Below are 26,445 nucleotides of genomic sequence, written 5' to 3'. Positions count from 1 at the left end.
ATGAAGTTTCTAGGGGTCCAGTCATTTCATGCATACTAAGAGAGTCCTCTAAAGTGGAGGATGAGATGATGTACGTGAACAGCCCACTCTACAAAGAGGTTCAAAGCTTGGTGGACTTCCTTAGTCTGAACCACTTGGTTGGGGGAGGTAACCCACTAGGCTGTCAGTTTTCAGTTTGGCCCATAGTAAGAAAGGGCTCTATAACAGGTCCAGGCCTAAATAAAATTCCCCACCCACATGCACTTTATGACCCAGGAGACCCAGGGATAGTCAAAGTATTATGACAGAGATGCTGTTAAAAGTCTCTAGAAAGTTCCTGGATAGTTTTCAGAAAAAACCATGCCCTACTGTGCAGATAACACTTCATTTAAAAACATAACATGGCTTGTGACAAAACCCTGGTAGAGGAAAATTTCTGACCACAGGACACCAAATGATTATGCCACCTGAACTTCCCATGATGGGCTAGTTACTAACTGATGTACTGAAACGATATTGGGTGAACAGAGCAGCATTTCATCATAAATGAAAGTGAGTAGGTTTGAACAGGTCCAGGAGGGAGAACTAAACTGCATAAGCAGGCAGCTCAGAATCTCATGGTACTTGATTTAACCCTTCTTCATCAGTCCATTCTTTTGGCTTCTTGGGGAGCTTCCTATTACAAATTAAAAGAGAGGAATAAGAACCTGGTTTAAAAATGGATTTGCATCAGATGGTGTTATCAGCAAGAAAATGGATGACCGTAAAACTATAACCCTAGTCAAAATTGTGCATTTGTCTATTTCATGTGGAAGGAAAAATGGACAAAGGTATGGATCTAGAATAGACTGACTTAAGGAAAGTGACAAATGAGTTCACTAAATGATCATACATTGAAAAAGAAAATGGAAAAATGATGATAAAGAAGTCTGGGAAAGAGGTATGTGAATGGACCTCTTGAATGAGCAGAGAACGTAAAAATATTAATGTCCCACTATAAAGAAAGCTATCATTATGCAAGTGGACAAGACGAATCTTCCTGTGAAATGCCAGCCACTTTAGTTTCCTGGCTAATCCAGTGCTTACTCAATAGATCTACGTACAAAGTGGCTATGGCAACAATGATGGAGACTATGAATGAGCCCAACAACATGGTCTTTCAGTCACAAACGCTGATCTGGCTACTGCCACTGTTGAGTATTCACCCTCCCAAAACCATAAGCCAAAGCTGAACTTTCAATATAGCACCAATCCACAGAGGAACCAGCTGGCTATTGGATGGTAGATTGATTATATGGATCTCTAGCACTATGGAGTGAACACTGTTTTGTCCTCAAAAGGATAGATCTACATTCTAATTCAGATTTTCATTCTCTACCTGTTTTGCAGCACCACCATTAGATTTATGGAATGCCTTCTCCATCACAACATTGCCTCCAAACAAAGAACATAGTTTATGACAAAGTATGGCAATGGCATCATGCTCATGGATTTCACTGATCTCACTATGTACCCCAATATTCAGAAGCTGTTGGCTTGATAAGAGAGTCAAATAGCCTGTTGAAGGTTCAGTTACAACACCTGTTTGAAAACAGTATCATGAATATAAGGTATAGTCCTACAGGATGCACTATTTGTGTTAAACCAGCAACCAATATATGATACAGTCTCCCCCGATGGATAGCACAAGTCTGGCAATCAAGAAGGAGAAGTAAAAGTGGTCTCTCTCATTATTACACTCACTTAAAAATTTTTTACCTCCAATCAATAAAACCTTAGCTTTGTCATTTTTAAGGTCCTAGAGCTCAAGGAGACATGTTTCTACCAGGAATCTCAACTTCTACCAGAAAACTGATTAAACGGAAGCTAAGACTATAAAATATTTACAAGTGGGAACTTTTCATGCAGCTGAATGAACAGGTACATAAAGGACTACTGTACTGGCCAGACTGATTCTGATGACAAGGGTAAATCGAAGTTCCTGCTACAGAACAGAGGCAATAGCTGCACAAAGGGTAGCACTATATTTGGAACCCAGGAAATCTAGCAGGGCATTTTAAGCACTCTTGCCAACAGTACTAGTCAATGGAAAATTGTACCAATCCCCAAAATGCAAGAACATCAAAGACTCAGATTCCCCAGAATTGAAATTTGAAGTCCACTACCAGGTAAAGAATTCCATCCAGCTGAAGTAATGGCAGAGGGTAAAGGAGCATATGCAAAGAGTATTGGAAGAAGGAAGTAATTACCAACTCTCATGACTAGCTATTGAGCAGAAACTCAAGTGTATTTATTTGACCTGTTTTTCTCTCTACTTGTCCCGTACCATGTGAAATAGGACTTCACATAATCTCCCTACTTTCTTTATGTGAAAAATACTGCTGGTGCCTAAGATTTTTAAGTTTCAGGAAAAGTATTTCTGAATTGGTATTACTTCACAATGATACCAAAGTTGGTAGAACTTCATGTGTCTCTTTTGCTTGGGGCACTTTTATTCCAAATAAAGGAAGAGTTTACATGTTGAAGAATAAGTAAAGTGTGCCAGATATCTTCTATTTTCTCCTTGATGACACTACATCTTTCCCCACCCTAAGCTTGCTTGTGTGGACTACATTAATGTGTTTTCTTGCCTTGTGGTTTCTGGTTGAGTTTGGCCAAAGGGGATCCCTGATAAGAGTTGGAGGAAGGATCACCTCAGGATGCCTGCATCACTTGACAAAAGGTACACTCCTCTCAAAGTGGTCCTATCTTTATGACCTTGTCCTTAAGTTTCTAGTAGTCTACTCACTCCTCCTCCCTTCAGGCCTAAGTCTGGCAGCAGTTTCCCTATGTGAGGACAGAAACCAATGCAGGCAGGTCTTGCAGGTTACATTCCTCAAGACAGAACACGTACAAGGGACATCCTGGATTTTCTCTGAGGGTATGTTCCAAACTATGGCACAGAGAAATGGAACCCAAGTAGTAGTCCCACAAGGAAATTGAAGTAGGAGTTCAGGGTTTCAAAGTGTATGGGATTTGAGAGGCAAAACAAAGGCAACTGTGGAGGAGGAGCCCATACATCCACAAATTCTCTTCAATTTCTCTTCATCAGCTGCATATGCACCTCTCGACCACACACACACACACACGTACACACACACACACACAGCAGAAAACAGTAACTAGGAGGCAAATGAGCTATGTAGAGAGCTGTGCGGTGCTAAGGAGACACAGGTTGGAGTTTAAGCTCTGCCATGGGTAGGGTCTAGTAAAAGTCAGGATTTAAGGTGAGAAAAAAGAGGGGCTAAAGTTCTAGGTAAACAAGCCTTGAAATAAGGGCATATGTGAAATATAACAGCTCTAACAAAGCCTAAACCACACTTCAAAAGGATCAAAGGCATCTGCTAGATTCTTGCCTCCTGAAGAAAATTTAACTTAAAAGATACTATCATCCAGAGCCTCTATAATATTTCATCCACATATGGCATTATTTAAAAAATTATGAGGTATGCTGATACACACAAACACACTCAAAATTAAGAGGCAAAACCAGTAAAAAGGGAAAATCTCCAACACAGAATTCAGATATAGGGTTATAAGACACAGACTTTAAAACAACAGATTAATATGTGCAGGAAAGCAGCACGATACCTAAAATATAGATGAAAATAATAGATTTCTGCAGAAAATGGAAATCTATTTGAAAAAATCAAGTGTAACATTCTAGAACTGAGAAATATAGTATCTGAAATTAAGGAATAACTAGATGTGTTTATCAGCATACTGGACATATCAGAAGACTGGATTAGTGATCCAAAGATAGGCCAATAAAAAAATATCCGAAGTGAAGATGAGAGGAAAAAAGAAGGTGCTAACAAGAAAAACATAAGAAACAACTGAAAAAAGCAAGCAGAATAAATACAAAACAACAAAAAATCCACATAAAACCCTCAAATCCACACCTAGGGAAACCATAGAACTGTTGAAAAGCAAAGACAAAAAGCATCCAGTGGGAATAAAGGCATTGCCTTCAACAAAGCAATAATAAAACTGTCGGCTAATATTTCAACAACCCCTATTGGAAGTCAGAAAAACAAAGGAATAATATATAGATGATAAAACAAAACACATGATCATCTAGAATTCTGTACCCAGAATTCCTTAGAAATTTAGGTGAAACAGATATTACAGATAAAACTCTGAGAAGACTAGTCAAAAGAAGACCTGAACTACAAGAAGTACTAAAGGAATAATTTTCGGCTGAAGGGAAAATTCCCTGATGGAAGCACAAACTTGGAGGAAAAAAAAAAAGGAAAAGAAAGAAAAAGAAATGAAGAGTACTACATAGGGTCAATCACGGCTAATGAAGAAGACAATATATCTTGTGCGTTTTAACATATACATAAGTAACATCCGACAACAAAAAAACAAGGTCAAAAGATGATAAATGAAAATTTATATAGATAAAAATTAAAATGCTGCAGGATCCTTGCATTGTTTGGGAAGTGCTAAAGGAATGTATTTTAGGTAGACTGCAGTAAGTATTAAAATAAGAAGCAAATGGAGACCTGTGTTGGAACCTTCCTGAGCAGACAAAACCCATTTAGTCATACAAGTCAAAGCTTAGTTTAGCATATTTTGCAAGACTAACTTGACCTGGGTCATTTCTTGCTTATGCCTCCAGAAATCATAAACAAAACTTGAACTGTTTCCCAGGTTTATATGAGATAACCACTTAACAATTCCCTACAATTTAAGAACAACTCTAATATAATGAGTCAGTCACTGCTCTCCCACTGTGTAAGCCCATTCATAACAATATACCACAAGCCTCATACTATGTTTTGGATTGAGTGCTTCCAGTTTGCACACTGTCTTTCTGATGTGTGCAAAATGTAATTATTACTTTGGTGATATACTGGTTTTATTTCTGTTATTTCTGAACTTTTGACATAAGTCAAATTTGCATATTATAATATAGGTAACCTCTAAAAGAATAGTATAACGAAAAAGTAATAAAGCAGGAAATATTAGAAATACCCAACCTAGAAATAGGCAAGAAATAAGGAACAAATGGAAACTAAAGGAAGAAAGAATAAATGAAACAGAAAATAGCAAAAAGGAAGATTTAAAATAAACCCCATTAATGTCTCATTACATAAAAATGAATTAAAAGCTCCAATAAAATATAACACCATTTAAAAAAAAAACATGCTTTAAATAGACAAGGAAGGGTTAAAAGTAAAGAATGAAAAAGGATATACAATACAAACACTAGCCGAAACCAAAACATCCCCCAAAACAGAGATAGCTGTACTAATTTTAAAAATGGGACTTTAAAGCATGAAATACAGCTAGAGAAATTTCATGACAAAAGAGCTCATTCCATAAGAATATGTAACAATTCTAAATTTAATCTATTTAATAATTCCGTAGCTTCAAAATGTATATAACAAGACTTCTGCCTTCCAGCTTTGAGTAACTGGTACCAGACGTCGTCCTCTTATAACCATAAAAGTAGAGTACTGAAGAACAGGCAGTATAGAAATGCGACATCTAAGAAAAGGGACGCAAATAAGATGAGCCCCAGAGCACAGCAACCTCACTGAGTTAAAGCAACAGACATCAGAGTTTCAATGTTACTGAAACAAGTGAAATTTGTGGTGCAGTATACTGGAGAAAAAAGAGCTGTATAGTAAAGTAGCTACAGAAATATGTATAGAAGACCTTTATTTTTTGTCTACTTTTTTTTGGCTGAATACTAAGCTGTTGCTATTTAGAGGTGAGATTCCACCAAGCTAAACAAAGAACAACTAATAAGGAAAGGATATATCCTTAAAAATTGTGGTCTAAACAACCACAAAAGCTTGTATAAGGTTAGAAGATACTCAAAATTTTCTTTTATTATGTTCAGTTAGCCAACATATAGTACAACCTTAGTTTTTGATGTAGATGCTCAAATTCTAACAAGGAGAGTAGAGAAACCTTACTGAACACTTTGGGAATTTGGTAGAAATCCTAAAAAGACCAGGACTTAGAGTTTGGACCAATCTAGCCTTATTGTAAGGACCACTCTATACATGCCCTAACAAAGTTTAAAAGCAAGTCTTGAAAGATTCAAGATAATCCACAAGTAAATTAATTCCATTCCAGAACAAAATTCAACACTGTCTAAAATAAGACAACGACATGGATGGAGCTAGAGTGTATTATGCAAAGCGAAATAAGTCAGTCAGAGAAAGACAAATACCATATAATTTCACTCATATGTGGAATTTAAGAAACAAAACAGATGAATATAGGAGGAGGAAAAAAAAAAAAGAGAGGCAAACCATAAACCAAACTCTTGAGACTAAACTGAGGGTTGTTAGAGGGGAGATGGGTGGGGGATGGGCTAGATGGGTGATGGGTATTAAGGAGGGCACTTGTTGTGATGAGCTATGGGTGTTATATGCAAGTAATGAATCATGAAATTCTACTCCTGAAACTAATACTATACTATATTTTAACTAAAATTTAAATAAAAACTTGAAACAAATAAATAATAAAACATAACAAAACCCAGTCCAGAATAAATAAAAAATGAATAGGCATGTGAAAAAACATGAAAATGTGACCTATAATGAGCAGAAAAATAAAATAGAAGCAGAAAAAAAATGACAGAGATGATGGAATTCACTATAATAAATAAGTTCAAGATATAAAGGACAAGCTGAACACAATGAGGAGACAAATAGAGAATCTGAGAGAAATTAAAACTGTAAAAATGAAACTATTTAAAAAGCTGAAAAATGAACCACAGTTCTAGAACGGAAATTTTACAACTGAAAACTATATGGGATGAAAAATTCACTAGATGGGCTTTAAAATTAGACACCGAAGAAGATCAATGAATTTAAACATACTTTGAAGTAAATTCCAGAGAAACAATGACACTAAAGCACAAAGCAAAACAAAGTCTGAATAAAAAGTAAATGGGGGGGGGGGGCGGCGCCTGGGTGGCTCAGTCAGTTAAGTGTCTGCCTTTGGCTCAGGTCATGATCCAGGGTCCTAGGATTAAGCTACGCATCACTGGGCTCCCTCCTCAGCGGGAAGTGGAGCCTGCTTCTCTCCCTTTCCTCCCTGCTCATGCTGTTGGTATCTCTGCCTCTCTCTCAAAAATAAATAAATAAAATCTCGAAAAAAAAAAAAAAAACTAAATGGAAACTAATGACTTTCTGAAGAATATTAAATGATTTAATGTATATGTAATAGGAATGCCAGAAGGAGAGGAAAGAAAAAAAGTTTGAAAAAATAAAAAATAATGGAAAATGGTTCTGCAATTTAAAACTTTCCCATGAAGGAAACCTCAGGACTAAATGACATTTCTGTCTTATTCTTCCATATATTAAAGGAATAAATACAAGCAATCTCACACAAGCAATCTGAAAGTAGAAAAAGAAGGGACACTTCAAAAATCATTCTATAAAAAAACTTCCAACAAACAAAAGTCCAGGACCAGATGATTTCACAGGCAAATTCTACCAAACATTTGAAGAGTTAATACCTATTCTCAAGCTATTCCAAAACATAGAAGAGGAAGGAAAGCTTTCAAATTCATTCTTTGAGGCCAGCATTACCCTGATACCAAAACTAGATAAAGATACTACCAAAAAAAAAAAAAAAAAAAGAAGAGAGAGTACAGGCCAATATATCTGATGAACATAGATGCAAAAATCCTCAACAAAATAGTAGCAAACTGAATCCAACAATACATTAAAAAAAAAATCTTTCACCACAATCAAGTGGGATTTAATCCCATGGTGACTCAGTATTTGCAAATCAATCAACATAATATATCATATCAATAAAAAGATTTAAAAAATGATCATTACAATGATCAGAAAAAGCTTTTGACAAAGTACAACATCCATTCATTCAATAAAGTAGGTTTAGAGGGAACATACTTCAACATAATAAAGGCCATTACACTCAATGTTGGCAAGACTCAATGGCATTTATATACACTAATAATGAAGCAGCAGAAAGAGAAATTAAGAAAACAATCCCATTTACATTCATGCCAAAAATATTCAAATACCTAGGAATAAACTTAACCAAGGGGGTGAAAGACCTGTACCCTGAAAATTATAAAACACTAATGAAAGAAGCTGAAGATAACACAAACAAATGGAGAGATATTCCATGTTCATGGGTTGGAAGGACAAATGTTAAAATGTTCATACTACCCAAAGCAATCTACAGATTTAATGCAATCCCTATCAAAATACCAACAGCATTTTTCATAGAAAAAGAACAAGTATTCTAAAATTAGGACAGAACCTCAAAAGACCATGAAGAGCCAAAGCAATCCTGAAAAAGAACAAAACTGGAGGTATCACAATCCCAGATCTGAAGATATACTAAAAACCTTTAGCAATCAAAATAGTACGGTACTGGCACAAAAATAGACATACAGATCAATAGAATGGAGCCCAGAAATAAGCCATGATTATATGGTCAATTAATCCTCAACAAAGGAGGCAAGAATATGCAATGGGAGAAAGACAGTATCTTCAGCAAATGGTGTTGGGAAAACTGGACAACATACCAAAGAATAAAACTGGGCCACGTTCTTACATTATACACAAAAACAAACTCAAAATGGATTAAGGACATAAATGTGAGACATGAAACTGTAAAAGTACTGAAGAGAGCACAGACAGTAATTTCTCTGATGTCAGCCATAGCAATATTTTCTAGATAAGTCTCCTGAGGCAATGGAGACAAAAGCAAAAATAAACTATTGGGACATCAAAATAAAAAGCTCTGTACAGCAAATAAGATAATCAACAAAACTAAAAAACAACCTACTGAACAGGAGAAGATATTTGCAAATGACATATCTGATAAAGTCTTAGTATCCAAAATACAAAAAGAACTTCTACAACCCAATGCTCAAAAAAGTAATAGTCCAATTAAAAATGGGCAGAAGGGGCGCCTGGGTGGCACAGTGGTTAAGTGTCTGCCTTCGGCTCGGGCGTGATCCTGGCGTTATGGGATCGAGCCCCACATCAGGCTCCTGTGCTATGAGCTGCTTCTTCCCCTCCCATTCCCCCTGCTTGTGCTCCCTCTCTCGCTGGCTGTCTCTATCTCTGTCGAATAAATAAATAAAATCTTTTAAAAAAAAATGGGCAGAAGACATGAACAGATATTTGTCCAAAGACATACAGATGGTCAACGGACACATGAAAAGATGTTCAACGTTACTCATCATCAGGGAAATGCAAATCAAAACTACAATGAGATATCACCTCACATCTGTCAGAATAGCTAAAATCAAAAACACAAGAAACAACAAGTGTTGGTGAGGATGTGGAGAAAAAGGAATCTTTGTGCACTGTTGGTGGGAATGCAAACTGGTGCAGCCACTGTGGAAAACAGTATGGAAGTTCCTCAAAAAATTAAAAATAGAATTACCATATGACCCACTAATTGCACTACTGTGTATTTACACAAAGAATACCAAAATACTAATTCAAAAGGATATATGCACCCTTACGTTTATTGTAGTATTGTTCACAAAAGCCAAATTATGGAAGCAGCCCAAGTATCCACAGATAGTTGAATGGATAAGGAAATGGTGTATATATGTATATGTATAGACACGCAGACAGACAGACAGACAGACAGACACACACACACACACACACACAGGAATATTCAGCCATAAAAAAGAATAAAATCTTGCCATTTCCAACAACATGGAGGGATCTAGAGAATAAAATGCTAAGCTAAGTCAGTCAAAGAGAAATACCATATTATTTCACTCATCTGTGTCATTTAAGAAAGCAAATGAACAAAGAAAAGAAGAGACAAACCGAAAAACAGACTGTTAACTGTAGAGAACAAACTGATGATCCCAGAGGGGAAGTGGGAAAGAGTATGGGTAAAATAGATGAAGGGGATTAAGAGTATATTTACCTTGAGGAACACTAAGTAATATACAGAATTGCTGAATCACCATACTGTACACCCGAAACTAATTTAACACTGTATGTTAAGTATACTGGAATTAAAATTTTTAAAAAACTGAAGTTGCCTTACTTTCTTTCTCACAAACAATAACTCTGATTTTGTACTTAAAATTTATAAAAATAAATAAAATACATAAGTAAATAAAATAGCCAAGACATTCTTGAAGAAAAACAAAGCTGGAAGGTCACATTACCAAATATAAAGACATTTAAAAGCTACTTGGTAAATAAGAGATTGTGGCACTGATTGACAGAGCAGTGGAGAAGAAAAAGACCAACATATATAAAGTTACATGAGATGTGCAACTATAATTCAGTGAAAAAATAGTCTTTTCAAAAATACTGCGCCAGATCAACTGAATAGACTTACGTTTTTAAAATGTCCTTGAACACTATGTCCAAAAAAAAAAAAAAAGAAAAAGAACAACTGTTGACAAGAATGTAGAAAAATTGATACCCTTGTGTATTGCTTGTGTGAAAGCGAAATGGCGCAGCCACTGTAGGGAACAGTGGTAATTCCTAAAAAGTTAAACACAGAATTACCATATGATCAAGCAATTCCACTTGTAGGTTTACGCACAAAAGATCTGAAGGCAGGGATTCCAACATACTTATACACTCATGTTCATAGCAGCATGATTTACAACAGCCCAAAGATGGAAATAAGTCAAATGCCCATCAACAGACAGATAAACAAAAAATACAGTATATCCATACAATGAAATATTATTCAGCCTTAAAAAGGAAGTTCTGATACATGTTATAGCATAAGGAAACCTTGAAAACATTATGCTAAGTGAAATAAGCCAAACACAAAAGGACAAATATTGTATGATTCCACTTACATGAGGTAGCTGGAATTGGCAAACTCAGAAAATAAGACTAGTGCTCACCTGGGGGTTGGGGAAAGGAGGGAGTAGGAGTTATTGTTTAATGGGTACAAAACTTCTGTTTGGGATGATTTAAAAATTTCCAGAAATGGGTAATGGTGATGGTTGCACAACACTGTGAATGTACTTCGTACCACTAAATTGTACAGTACTAAATTACACTGGTTAAAACAGTAAATTTTCTTTTGTATATTTTCCATAACAATAAAAAATGCATGGATGTTCATTATAGTTTTATTTACAACAGGAAAAATTGGAAACAACCCAACTCTCCTTAAATGGTGAAGGGATAAAACAAATTGTGGTAATATACTAAATGGAATACTATTCACCTATAAAAAAGAACAAACTGTTGATATACTCATCAACTTGGATTGATCTCAAGGTCATCATCATGAGTGAAAAAAGCCAATTTCCAAACATTATACTATATGATTCCATTTATACAACATTCTCAATATGAAAACATAATATATAAAGATTGCCAGAGGCTGGGGGAGAAGACTTGACTGACTATAAAGCTTGAGGAAGTTCCCTTGTGGTAATGGAACAAATCTGTCCTCTGTGGTGATAATTTATCCACATATACATATGAAAATATTTCATAAAACTATACACATGAAAAAGGAACATATATGAAAACTGATGAAATCTGAGTTCGGTGGTCTACTTAACAGTATTGTGCCTATGACAATTTCCTGGTTTCATAATGCTCTATAATTAAGTAAATGCACCATTAAAGGAAGGTGGGTAAAGGGTACACAGGATCTCTCTGTACTATTTATGCAACTAACTTATGAGCCTATAATTATTTCAAAATAAGAGTTATTAACATTCTGAAAGGAAAAATAATTTATTTAAAAAAGAACACATTAAACTTGGTGTCATATACCATAATTCAAAAAGCTCTTGGCTTCTAAAAATATAAGTTATGTTAATAAGTACACAGTTCTACAGGAGATGTAGTCATTAAAATTCTATCAGTAAATGATTAAACAAGACAATTCATCTATAGGAAAACTACATCAAAAACTAAGGATGTACTGTATGGTGACTAACATAACATAATAAAAAATTATTATTAAAAAAAAAGAACATACAGCTAAGGGAGCCAGAAATGCTCCAATTTCTGCAGTAGTAAATTTTACTGCTTCTAGATATGAAGGATAGCTGTACCTTTCATTCTTGGGGAAAAATTTTTAAAAATTGATAGCAGTTTTCAATAAACCAATGCTAACTAATTACTATAGGAAAGTCATTGTCCAAGCGGCAATAAGTAAAAAATGAATAAATTTACAATTTAGTAATAAATATGTAAAAAATAAATGTAGTAAGATAGGGGTAGGATATATAAGAGTTCAGAGATAGGAAAGACATTTAAAACTAAAAGGTTTCAGAAAAGTTTCATGGAAAAGTTATATTTATATTTATATAATTACTATAAGCTGTAGCTAAAATGGGAAGAATTTTGATAAAAATGGATTGGAGAGTTTCCAGTCCAAGATGGCAACACAGATAGATCCTTAATTGGCTTCCTCCCACAGACATACTGAACCTACAGATATATGTAAAATAATTTTCTCTGAAGGAAACCTAACAATTGGCAGACCAACTCCCTCGTATTGGGCAAGTGGGAGGGAAACAATATCAAAGCAAGGTAAGGAAAAGCTGAGACACAATCTCACCATAAATCCCATTCCCAGCTCAGTGACCCAGAATTGGGAGGGAACTCAAAATGTACAGCTTCTCCCCGAGGAACAAAGAATCTGTACCCCACATCAGGCACACCAACTTTTAAAAACAGCATCTGAGGGACAAGCCCCCAAAACATCTGCCTTTGAATACCAATAGGACTCTTGCCCAGGAGACCTGTGGAGGCAGCGGCCAATTGAGGAATAGTTCTTAAAGGGCTTGTGCACAGACCTTGCTGCTCCAGGGCCCAGCACAGAAGCAACCTTTTGAAAAGAAGACTTATTTCTTAAATTTTAAAGCACAGGTCTGAGAGTCAGGGGCCCTCTGGGATACTCTTCAGGGGACAGAGGCTAGTGGGTGCCATCTTCTTGCTCTCCCTCTGCCTTGCTAAAGCCAGTGACTATCACCTTCTTTCTTACTTTTTTGCAGCGGGTGTCATTTTTGCCCTCCCTTTCTGCCCCACTCCAGCCAGAGGGTGCCATCTTCGTGTTCTCCCTCTGCCACACTCCAGAATGGCAATATTTCTTGGAGGAGAGCTTCTACACATCTGGTATCTTGATTTTTACACCTGGTGATGCAGTTTTTGTGGCTGCCACACAGGGGATGCCACCACATGCTCGTCTGGCTCTGGTGGCTGGTTGGGGGGGGGTTGGGAGAGCTTGAATTCCTGGGTTCTCTGGGACTGTAACAATCAGAGAAACAGTTCTTGGGAGGTTACCACTCCCAGAGCACTATAGAGATAGCAGACTAAAACACACACCCCGACTTTCTGTGAAAGAGATCTACTTGCTAGTTCTGGAGTTTCAACCTTAGTAGCAGGGTTCAGGTTTGGTATATGTCTAGAGGCTACAGAGATCATTTCAGGGAGCATAGGTTGGGGAACACCACCTTTGCACACTACCTCTACCCAGATGCAACTCACTAGTATCTCCCAGAAAGGAGCTTACACACTTGTCTGAAGCCCCAATTTTTATGACTGTTACCCAGAGGATCCCCCAGGTTGCCTGGCTCTGGGGCCAGCAGGGCTTATGCTTGTAGTCACACAGGACTGTATATATTTATACATACATTAGAAGCTGCTGCCTGAGGAGCTGGCTTCCAATAAGATCTGAGATCCTCCCCTTTGAGACACTGAGAGGTCTTGGCACACCCTCACCTACTGGGAACTGTTAAAAATAAAACTGAATTTCAGTACTACACTGAAATACAGCATACCATGTTTATATATATGTATATATATAAATAGAAAATACTGAATAGTTTCCAGTAGTTTGAGGGTGTGCCACTAACTGGAATCTAAATAAAAACTTAAAAACTAAAAAAACAGAACAACAACAAAAAAACCTAAAAGAAATAAACTGCTTGGACAATCACAAAAGCTAGACAATAAGAGCTAAGGGAAGTTTGAACAATAAGGTTCGTCCTCTACCTGAGGCCACTCCTACAACACTGTTTTATCTAATGCACAGAAACCAACCAGAGAGTCCAGGAAAATGAAGAAACAAAGGAGTATGTTTCAAATGAAAGAATAAAACCTCAAAAAGTCCTTAATGAAACGGAGATAAGTCATTTACCTGATAAAGTATAAAACAACGGGTATAAAGATGCTCACTGAGCTCAAGAATGAATAAACAAAGGGAGAGTTTTAACAAAGAGGTGGAAATATATAACACAGTACCAAAACAAAGTCAGAGAGCTGAAGACTACAATAAGTGAACTTAAAAAATACAACAGAGGGACTCAAAAGCAGAATGGATGAGGCAGAAGAAACAGTCAGTGAAGCTGAACACAGGGCAGTAGAACTCACCCAATCAGAGCAGAAAAAAGAAAAAAGAATGAAAAAGATGAAGACATCTTAAGACTTACAGGACAATATCAAGCTGACCAACATTTGCATTGCAGAAGCTCCAGAAGGAGAAAGAAAGGGTAAGAAAACTTATTTGAAAAATAATAGCTGCAAACTTCTCTAGCTTGGGGAAAGAAACAGATACCCGGTTCCAAAAAACCCTAAGAGTTCCAGCTAAGGTGAACCAAAAGAGACCCCCACACCAAGACATGTTATCATTAAAATGTCAAAACTTAAAGACAAGGAGAGAATCTTACAAGCAGCAAGGGAAAAACAACTTGTTATGTACAAGGAAATCCCCAAAAGATTATCAGCAGATTTTTCAGCAGAAATTTTGCAGGCCAGAAGAGAGCAGCATGACATAGTCAAAGTGCTGAAAGAAAAAACAAACTTGCCAACTAAAAATACTCTTCAAATTGTTCTTCAGAACTGAAGGAGAGATAAAGAGTTTTCCAGATAAGCGAAAACTAAAGGATGAAGGAGTTCATCACCACTGAACACTCTACAAGAAAGGTTAAAGGGATTTGTTTAATGTATATTAAAGGCAACAGATCAAACAATTTTAAGGATAATATGAAGGTTAAAAGACAAAAGTAGTAAAAATAACTGTAACTACAATACTTAATCAAGGGGTAAATAAGATAAAAAGATGTAAGTTGTGACATCAAAAACATAAAATGTGGGTTGGGGGAGTAAAAATGTAGAGCTTCAGAATGCATTCAGACTTAAGTTGTTATCAATTTAAAATAGACTGCTATAAATATAAGTTGTCATATGTAAGATGGACTAAAGATATTGTTCTCACAGGGTTGAGGGAAGAGCATAAGGCAATACAGCAGGAAAGACAGACTATATTAAAAAAACAGAATTATTCAAATTGGCTAAAAAACAGGGTATTATTAAAGAACTAGGAAGTAGTAAATAAACTGGAAGAATAATTGTGGTGGAGTCAAAAAAAAAAAATCAACGACTTTCCTATGGTGAAGAACACTGAAGGCAATGCCACCATCATATTTTTCAATTCTCAAATATAGTAAAGCTTGACAGTCTCAGAGCTATAATATACAAAGTTTAATTTGAAAATGACATAAAACTGTACTTTAAATATTTTTCAATTAATGGAATAATTCAAAAAGAGTGGATAGAAAAGAAATTATTAAAATTCTGGAAAAGCATCCACAGATGTAGCTTAATTATATTATCAGGTCATCTATCCAGACAAGTTACATATTAGAATGCTTCTTCTCCAACAGTGAATTTCATCTATATTACAGTCAAAGTGCAAACCAAAACTCTGACAAGCATACTAATACATGTAGAACAATTACAACTACAATTCCCAGGAAAAATTCGTTTTAAAGTTTTAGATGTTAATACCAACCTTCCAGGATTAACATACCTTTCTACCTTGACCATCATGTAACAAATAAAAATTATAGTTTCTATGAAAACAGAAAACAATCCAGACTTCAAATACCCGTAAAGAAAGGCAATTCAAGTTCAGCAGAATTTTTAACAGAAACATGTATGTTAGTTCCAAATACAAATGCTGTTTTGGTCGTCAGGATGCTCCTTTGGTACTACTAAAACAAACAAAATCAGATATTTTTTATACCTATTATAACATAAGAAGTGACAGAGTAAGTTTATTTTAAATCAACTTAATTTATAGGATGGTATCAGGATCGAAAGACTTCTAAAGAGGAAATTCTCATGTTTCCTGTTTACTTAACAATATTCTTTTTCCTTTCTCACATCAAAGAACAATTATCTTTATCTAGGAGCCATCAATTTCAGCTCATCCTCAAAGAAAATAAACTTGCATCTGAAAGTAACGGTGACTCTTCATTAACCGTTATGAAGCTTGACAACATTCATATCCAATCCCCATCAATATTTGCAAAGTATTTTTACATATTTAATGCATATATTATACTCAAATTATTTTTCACAAGTTTCATCTAAGGCTTCCTTAAAGTAATAGTCATGTCACATCATCTTATGTGCAAAATGAAATGTAATTATCTAAAAGTATCACCCAACCAAGAAATTGTTTCTTTAAAAAAAAAAAAAGGTTTTATTTATTTGACAGAGAACACAAGTAGGCAGCATGGTAGGCAGAGGGAGAGGGTGAAACAGGCTCCCCACTGAGCAGAGAGGGCAAAGTGGGGCTCAATCCCAGGGCCCTGGGATTGTGACCTGAGCTGAAGGCAGACGCTTAACCAACTGAGCCACCCAGGTGCCCCAGAGAGCCTTGAGACATGATCAATACCACCACATTTTTTATTAAGAAGTTTAGGAAGCTGTAGTCATCAAGACAATATGGTACCGGCACAAAAACAGACACATAGATCAATGGAATAGAGAATCCATAAATGGACCCTCAACTCTATTGTCAATTAATCTTTGACAAAGCAGGAAAGAATATCCTAAAGAAAAAAAGACAGTTTCTTCAACAAATGGTTTTGGGGAAAAATGGACAGCAACATGCAGAAGAATGGAACTGGACCATTTTCTTACACCGTACACAAAAATAAATTCAAAATGGATGAAAGACCTAAATGTGAGACACGAATCCATCAAAATCCTGGAGCAAAACAAAGGCAGCAACCTCTTTGACCTCAGCCTCAGCAACTTTCTACTAGACACGTCTCCAGAGGTGAAAGAAACAAAAGCAAAAATGAACTATTGGGATTTCATCAAGATAAAAAGCTTCTGCACAGCAAAGGAAACAATCAACAAAGCTAAAAGGCAACCTACAGAATGGGAAAAGATATTTGAAAATGACAGATCAAGGGCTACTATCCAAAATCTATAAAGAACTTACCAAACTCAACACCCAAAACCCAAAAAATCCAGTCAAGAAATGGGCGGACGACATGCGCAGACATTTCTTCAAAGAAGACATACAAAAGGCTAACAGACATGTGAAAAAATGCTCAACACCACTCATCATCAGGGAAATAGAAATCAAAACCACAATGAGATACCACCTCACACTGGTCAGAATGGCTAAAATGAAAAACTCAGGAAACAACAGGTGTTGGCAAGGATATGAGAAAGGGGAACCCTCTTACTCTGTTGCTGGAAATCAAACTGGTGCAGGCACTGTGGAAAACAGTATTGAGATTCCTCAAAAAGTTAAAAACAGAATTACCCTATGACCCAGCATTGCACCACTAGGTATTTATCCAAAGGATACAAAAATAAGTGATTAAAAGGGACACAAGCACCCCAATGTTTATAGCAGGAATTTCCACAATAGCCAAAATACGAAACAGCCCAGATACCCATCGAGGGATGAATGGATAAAGAAGTGGTACGTGTACACACACACACACACACACACACACACACACACACACACGCACGCGCGGGAATATTACTCAGCTATTGAAAAGAATGAAATCTTGCCATCTGCAACAACATGGATGGAACTAGAGTGTATTATGCTAAGCAAAATAAGTCAGTCAGAGAAAGACATACCACATGATTTCACTCATGTGGAATTTAAGAAACAGAACTAATGAACAAAGGGGAAGGGAAGGAAAAATAAAATAAGATAAAAACAGAGAGGGAGGCAAACCATAAGAGACTCTTAACTGTAGGAAACAAACTGAGGGTTGCTGGAGGAGAGGTGGGTGGGAAATGGGCTAAATGGGTGATGGGTATTAAGTAGGGTACTTTTTGTGATCAGCACTGGATGTTATATGCAACTGAAGAATCACTAAATTCTACCCTTGAAACTAATAATACATTATATGTTAACTAAATTCAATTTTTAAAAAATATAAAAAAAAAAAGTTTAGAATGCTGCTTTCTAAACTTTTCCATACCATGGCACAGACAGGAAAATGGCATTACTGAACATAGGGGTAAACAATAGGCTGCCTAAGGCCAGGGTTGACTGTCCAGGGCTCTAGTTATCCCTGGCACCACAGATCCCTCAAAGATAGAATGGAATGAACACTAAATCTCAATTCATAAGCCATTTTTCATGCCTAGATTTCAACTATTATTTCTAATAACTGAGTTAGACTGAAGATGAAAGAAACATGACAAAATACAGGCCAGAGTCAGTATCTAAGATTTCAAACTTTGAAAATACCCTGAATACAATCTCCTGTTCTTTCATATTTGCTCTCTCAGTGAAACTGCTTTACTTCCACTTAATTCTATGTACTCATAGTTTATTTCCCCCATTTTGGCTTGAGCCATTTCAGTAATATATTCACATCACCCAAATCTCCCTAAGCAGAGCCGGTCTGATTGCAATGAGGCCAATTATCTGACCTGACATCCACTATTCCCCAAAACAAGTCATCAATATCAAATTAGGTGGCTCCACTATAAATTCACACACATTGATGAAATCTTCAGCTTATAAACAAAAAAATCCCAAAAACCGAAACAGCCATATTAGTCTCACCACCAAGCTGCTAGAGAGAATAGAATTCAGTCACTAACTCTAAATCCTCATCTCTCATTTATTTCTTAATTGTGGCCAATCTTTCTGCCACCACCAAACTTTTATTACTTTGCAGGGTGGTGTTGTTCAGTGTGGTCAATATACTACCCACATCAAATCATCTGCAATAACTTGTTAAAATGTAGATTTGAGAGCTTTTCCAAGATCTGCTCAATCAGAATACCCTGGAGTGATGCCTCTTCTGAGCAATTAGCTTGGGGAACTGCTATTTTAGTGATTTGTAGACTCCTGGTTGTCAATTCCAATGATATTTTTGTAGTTCTCATTCTCCGTGACCTGTAGAGCAATTGAGAATGCCTATTCTATTCTTTGAAGTTCCTCTTTCTGCCAACCTCACCCACTGTTGCTTCCTCTTATTTTTCCAAATGCAAAATATGAGAGTTTCTTGGGAATCTAGCCCGAATATTCTTTTTTTTTATCCTCCCCAAGAAAAAGCAAACACCTTTTCTCACAATTTGAGAATTGCCTCTTTGCAAGTGATACCTAGTTTTTTATCCTTACTCCAAAACTTTCTCAAAGGTCTCTATACCTGTATTTCCAATTGCTGAATATCTCCATTTGGTGATCTTATTACCACCTTAAAAATATATGTCAAAACTTCAAATATTTTCAAACACACCATTCTTGACTCCTCCACTTTTATTTATAGTACTTCTGGTTTCTAGCTCAAACCCATGGTATCATTTTCATCTTGTCTTCTCCTTTGTTTCATATATTCTATTTTTAGGTCCTATCTCCCCATCACTGCTTGGACTTATCTTTCCCTTAATAACTGGTCACAATCTTGGTTGGGGTCATCATTACTTTTTAGGTTACTGTCATGGCTCCTGACTTTCTAATCTCTTCTACTCTAAGCAACCTAAAAAAACAAAAACAAAAAAACAAACTGCCACTAGAACACTGTAATAGCAGAAAAACAGAAAACAACCCAAATGACTACCCATATGTTTATGTGTGTGTGTGATTACATTAACAATAAAGGATAAATGAAAAACCTAATAATTTTATATACATATGCATACACATATATTTATGTGTGTGTATATAAAGCTAGAGAGGGAGTATACATGCACACACATTCTTAGGAACAAAGGATAAAAGCTAGATGTTTCTGCATAATACCTTGTATTACAGATTTGTTATGTATTTTTACGGATTTATCTATTTATTTTTAGAGAGAGCGAGCATGCGCGCGCACACACCCGTGCATGAGCGGGGTAAGGTGCAATGACTAATTCCAAGAATGGAGCAACGAATGCACAAGATGAGGCAAGAACATTCAGTCATAAGAAAGGAAATTAACAAAGACTACTGGGATCATGTTCAGAAGAAAAGGCACCAACATGACAAGGTTCTTACATAAGACAAGGACACTGCTAAACTACTTCTACTCACATTGTACTGGGAAGCTATAGCCAGTACAAAAAAAAAAACAAAAAAAAACAAAAAAAAAAAACAAGAAAAAGAAATTAGAAGATAAAGATTGGATCAGAAGAAATAAACCTGTCATTATCCGCATATGATGTGACTGCGTATAAAGAAAATCCAAAAAGTGCTCCTGCTATTAGAATTAATTTAGCAGGAGCACTGGATATAAGGCCAACATAAAAAAGTAGTTTTATGTTTATATGTCAGCAACAAATAGAAAATAAAACATACAAAATGATATTACTTAAAAGAGCATTAGAAACATCAACTAGAAGAACAACACTGAGAGGTTTAGAATAGGTTCTTACTGACACAAGAGAAAAATATGAATTGTAATGAGTGAAACACAAATATGTTTAAACTCATAATGATACTGAAAAAAATTCTCACTGGTGAACTTTAAAAAATGACAGGGAACCAACCATTTCAAAAATCTAAAGACAGAGAAACAATCTAGCCTTTTACCAACTATGCCCCAGGTCATCAAATCATCTATAAGCAAACATTTCTTTTAACGGAAGCATTTCATCTAATCAGATAATTTATCACCTGCAATCCCTAATAAAATAACGGAACTGGGCAATGATCAATGACTGCTAGTATTACAAAAAGAGACATCCCACACATTATGTGTCTTGTGATGAATGTACACAATACTACCTATGACATATTCTTGCTAAAAAAATTGAACCTCTATTTGAAAAGCCTCTAGATTCAACTATTGATTTCTGGAAATACAGGTCACAAAGAAACACACTAAATGACATCATGGAAATGTAAGCAGTAAATATGAGATTGTGGAAGACTCCACTAAGAACGCAGTTTTTTTAAGGTACTAATTAAAAAAAGAAAAAAAAGCCAGAGAAAATCTATAGATTAACAGATATTTAACACACAAATTCCAACATATGGATGTTGATTTTGATCTTGATTCCAACAATCTATACAACACTTAAGAGATATTGGGAGGATTACTATTAATTTTTAAGGTGTGCTAACTGAATTGCTGCAATACGTGTGTGTATATGTGTATGTGTGTGTGTATTAAAGAGTTCTTATGTTTCATGGATGTGTATCAAAGTATTTTCAGAGGAGAGAGAGAAACCAAGAAACAGACTCAACTCTAGAGAAAGAACTGATGGTTACCAGAGGGAAGTGGGTGGGAAAATGGGTGAAATAGGAGATGGGGACTAAGAAGTGCACTTGTGCTGAGCACCAGGTGATATATGGAAGTGTTCAATCACTATATTGTGCACCTGAAACTAATATTACACTGTATGTTAACTAACTGGAATCTAAATAAAAACTTAAAAAAAATAAAACTAAAACAAAAAAGAAATAACTTGTCTGGCATTTGTTCTAACATAATCCAGCATGGGGAGATATATACAAAATAAGACTGCTATGTTTTAATAATTATTGAAGTTGGGTGATGGGTACATGGGGATTCATTTACTATTCTATTTTTGTATGTTTGGGAATTACCATAATAAGTAAACAAAAAATGTTTGGAATGGTGTCTTAATGTATGTCACTTTCCTACACAAAATCCTTCAAGGGTTCCCTTCTGACTACCCAAATGAGAACATCTGCTAGACTCAACCCTCAACTTTTCCATCCAGTGTTCTATAAACTAGGCTCAAACACGGTAATATTTCCTATCCAATTTTTGCTTTATTATTTCCAACTGGAATATATCCTCTCTCTCATTTTAGCCTTCTCAATTTTTATCTATCCTTTAATGTTTATCTCGGATAACAGAACCTGAGAGCTAAAAGAGGACTTAAATTTAGACGTAACTAGTTTAATGGCTTTTGTACAATTTTAAAAGTTGAAGTTTAGAAGTTGGAATTTAAAGTTTGCTTTTCTTCAAGAAAAATATCTTATACAACCATAATACATAAAAGAGGCAATAAGCATTACTGCTTTTGATGTAGGGCAGTCTAGAGTCTTTTATATCAAGCTTCTATCTCTGAACAAAGAATGGCAACAACTAGTATCAATTTCAATCTTGCAAAGATACTTTTCGAATAGACAGAATAAAACAAAAAACCTATATCGACCTCATCAAAGATTATAAAGACCCAAGCTAAGAGGAACAAAGCCTGAGACCAATAATGTTTAATTCATCTGTGATTGAAACTAAGGAATAGGTAGGTTGAAGAGGCTGAAGTATGGAACAAACTCAGTTTCACTGAAGATATATAGCCTAACTCAAGTATAACTAAACTTTCTTTTTTGATCTAATCACTGTATAAACAAATGTAACTGTAAAGCCAAGTTATCTTTTGTTGATTATCAGAAATCCCTACTTATTGAAATTATAAATATTAAATCACATTTGGATGGATCTTACACATCACTTGAAAATGTTCAATCTTATTTAAAGCATTTATGATGACCTTTAATCAGAATAACTAATTTAAGAAATTATTCTCTAACATGGCTAACATTTTTCTGCATGTATATAAGCAGTTTGCATTCATAAATTTCTTGGACATGAGAAATGGTGCTCTAGTTGCTATTTTTCATTATCACACAAGCATGGTGATTAGCAAATATTAGGTACTCAAATGTTTGTTGAATTAACCAACAAATGAGCAAAAACTATTATTTGTATTCCTGGATTCTATTTTTAATTAAAAAAGAAACAACCTGCGTGAGATACCCAGAAACAATGTTGAATATATTTGCTAAATAGATAGCTTTAAAGCAAAACTTAAAAGAAATTTTCTTTTAAATTACAAAAAGGGCAGTGGCTTTATAATGCCTGTAAAAATAAATGCAAAATGGCTGCATAATGACTCAGGTAATAATTTTTCCAAAAAAAGCCACAAAAAAACCCACAATATTTTAATGTAAATTATTATTTTCAGCAATTTCTGGGCACTGCTGTTGCAAGACTCTGGTTTTGAAAGCTGAAAGCCACCAAAATTTTTAAAATATATTTACTAGTCAAAGACAACAAAAAATAAAAGATTTTTAATATGACAATGGATTGCCTAAATCACATACTAAATTGCTCTATACAGGGAGATTTCACAATCCAGGAGCCATAGCCATGTTGCTGCAAGTAGGATTTCAGCAAAGTTTTAGCTTCTTGATAGGATCCAGACATACACTATAGAAAGAAAAAAAATTGAATTATAGAATATAGGCAGAATTTAGCTTATGAAAAGTAGCCCTAATCTTGCTTCTCTAGTTTGACATTTTAAAAATTATTGAAAGTATTTTTGAATTCCTATTTTTCTCATTATTTTTGAAATTAAACATTTTCCTTTCCAACACTCCTTATAGACAATTTTTGTTTGCAACATTTTTAATTAAAATAATCATACACATTACAGAAAACTTGGAAAGTAGAGAAAATATAAAGAAGAAAATAAAAACTGCCTATAATCCCTGAACAATAGATAACTACCATCATTTTGGTTTATTTTTTATAAATGAACATACAGACGAACTTTTAAGACGGCTTTACTGAAGTATAATTACATACCATAAATGCACTCACTGCAAGTATACAGTTTGATGATTTTTAATAAATTTATAAAGATATGCAACCATCCTATAGTCAAGTTGTAAAATAATTCCATGACCTGCAAGAAAGTTCCACTGTGCCCATCTGCCGTCCATTCTGTACTCCCAGCTCCTGCCAACCATGAATCTATCTACTTCGTCTTTAGAGTTTTGCTTTTTCTAGAAATTTCATAAAAATTGATGAACACAATATGAACTCTTTTGTGTCAGGCTTGTTTTGATTAGCATAATGCTTTCAGATTCATTCATGTTGTTTGATGTACTTGTAGTTTGATTTATTTTATTGCTGATTAGTATCCATCATATGGATTTGCCACATCGTTTATGCATTCACCAACTGATGAACAACTGAATGTTTCCAGTTTTTGGCTATTTATGAATAATGCTGTTGTAAACATTTATGTACAAGTCTTGTGTGGATATGTTTTTGTTCCTCCTGGACAGATACCAGTGCCGGATCACATGGTAACTATATGATTACATTTGTAAGAGATTGCCAGACTGTTTTCCAAAGAGACCATACTATTCTCATCAGAAGTGCAAGAGGTCTCCAGCTTCTCTGCAACAACACCTAGTATATAGTGTTTTGGATTTTAGTAGATAAGCAGTAGTATCATCAACACCTAATTAACAACGAGGCTGAGCATCTTTTACAGAGTATTAGCCATTTGTATATATTCTTTGCTACTTTTAAAAACCGGTTGTTTTTTTTTTTTTAATACTGAGTTGTAAGAGTTCATTATATATTATTACAGATCCAAGACCTTTATCAGATATATGATTTGTCAGTTTTTTCTTCCACTCTATGGCTTGTATTTTCATTTTCTTAATGATGACTTTCGAAAAGCAAGTTTTAAATTCTGGAGTCCAAATGATGAATTTTTTCTTTTACAGTTTGCGCTTTTGGCATCACATCTAAGAAACTGTTTCCTAACCTAAGAATACAAATATTTTGACATTTTCTTTGGCAGTTTTATAGTTTTAGCCCTCTTAGATATATGATCTATTTTAAGGTTTTTTTTGGTATGACTGATATGAGTCTAATTTTTTTTTTTTTTTTTTTTTTGTCCACAGATATTCAACAGTTCCAGCACCATTTACTAAAAAGACTATTCTTTCTCCCATTAAGTTACCTTGGCACTTTTATACAAAATTAACATAAGTGTATGGGTTAATTTCTGACTTTTTCTGTTCCAGTGATCTATATGTCTATCATTATATCAATACATTGTCTTGACTACTGAGGCTTTATGAGAAATTTTGTAAACTAGGTAGGGTAAATCTACCTTTGGTTCTTCTATGTCCATTGGATTTATACATCAATTTTGATCAGAATCAGCTCATCAATTTCTACACAAAGCTTGGGATTCTAGTAAGAGTTTGCTTTGAATCCATAGGTTAATTTGGAGAGAAGTGACATCCTCACAATATCTAATTTTCCAACCCATGAAATGGTACATCTCTCCATTTATTTAGGTCAATTACTCTCAGCAATGTTTCATCATTTTCAGTGTATAGATCTTGTACTTATTTTTTTTAATTCATTGCTAATAAGCATTTTTATGCTATTCTGGAGAAAACAATTTCCCAATTTTAATTTTAGAGTGTTCATTCCATATATATATATAATTCCATATATATTATTCCATATATATATAAATACATATATGTTTATAATTTATTTTTCTACATTGTCCTTATACTGTGTACTAAATTCACATATGATAGTAGTCGTTTTTGTTAGATTCCACAAGACATTTTGCATACAAGATAACATTACTTAGAGTTAAGAAGTTTCTCTGTTCCTTTCCAGTCTCAACGACTTTTCTTTTTCTTGACTTGCTGAACTTACTAGGACCTACAGAACAATGTTGAATGGAAATGATGAGAGCAGACATCCTGCTAATCTTGGGCCGGGGGGGCGGGGAAGAGTATTCTTTCACCATTAAGTATGATGTCAGTGGTAGGTTCTTCATTTGAGGAAATTTACTTCTATTTCTTATTCAGGATTTTTATCATGAATAGCTGTTGGATTTTGTGAAATACGTTTTTTACCTTTTGAGGTAATTATGTGGGTTCTGTACTTGAATCTATTCATATAATGATAGTACATCAAATAATTTTCTGATGTTAAATCAACATTGCATTCCTAGAACAAACCTCCTTTGTCATGATGTTATAATCCTTTTTATGGGTTGCTGGATTGACTTCGCCAATATCTTAAGAATTTTGTATTTATGTACCTGAGTGATAAGGGTTTGTAGTCTTCATTTTTTGGTGATGTTTTAATCCTGTTTTGGTATCAGGGTTATAGTGACCTCATAAAAGTTAGCAAGCGTTCTCTATTTTATGAAAGAGTTTTTGTAGGATTTGTATTTTTTTTTTTTTTTGCGTGTATGTTTAATAGAATTTACCAGTAAAGCTATATTTGCACTCTGTTTTTCTTTAGGGAAATAATTTTTTATTTTAATTCCAGTTAACATGCAGGGTTATATTAGTCTCAGGTATTCAGTATAGCAATTCAACAATTCCATACATGACTTGGTGCTCATCAAGACAAGTGCACTCCTTAATCCTCATCATCTA

At 35.0% G+C, this 26,445-nt stretch overlaps 1 protein-coding gene across 2 annotated transcripts in view; it reads right to left on the bottom strand.

Moving 5' to 3' along the window:
- Positions 1 to 23,326: 23,326 nt before the first annotated feature.
- The window catches only part of ADAD1 (adenosine deaminase domain containing 1), a 47,487-nt gene continuing 44,368 nt past the window's right edge, over positions 23,327 to 26,445 (bottom strand). For both annotated transcript variants that reach the window (XM_026499280.2, XM_026499281.2), the window contains exon 11: positions 23,327 to 23,440. In XM_026499280.2, the coding sequence (XP_026355065.2) occupies positions 23,327 to 23,440 (114 nt within the window). The remainder of the gene's footprint in view (positions 23,441 to 26,445) is intronic.

This window comes from Ursus arctos, unplaced genomic scaffold, assembly GCF_023065955.2.
Source record: "Ursus arctos isolate Adak ecotype North America unplaced genomic scaffold, UrsArc2.0 scaffold_11, whole genome shotgun sequence".
NCBI lineage: Eukaryota > Metazoa > Chordata > Mammalia > Carnivora > Ursidae > Ursus > Ursus arctos.
The sequence above is the reverse complement of the archived record's forward strand: the minus strand, read 5'-3'. Positions and strand labels throughout refer to the sequence as shown.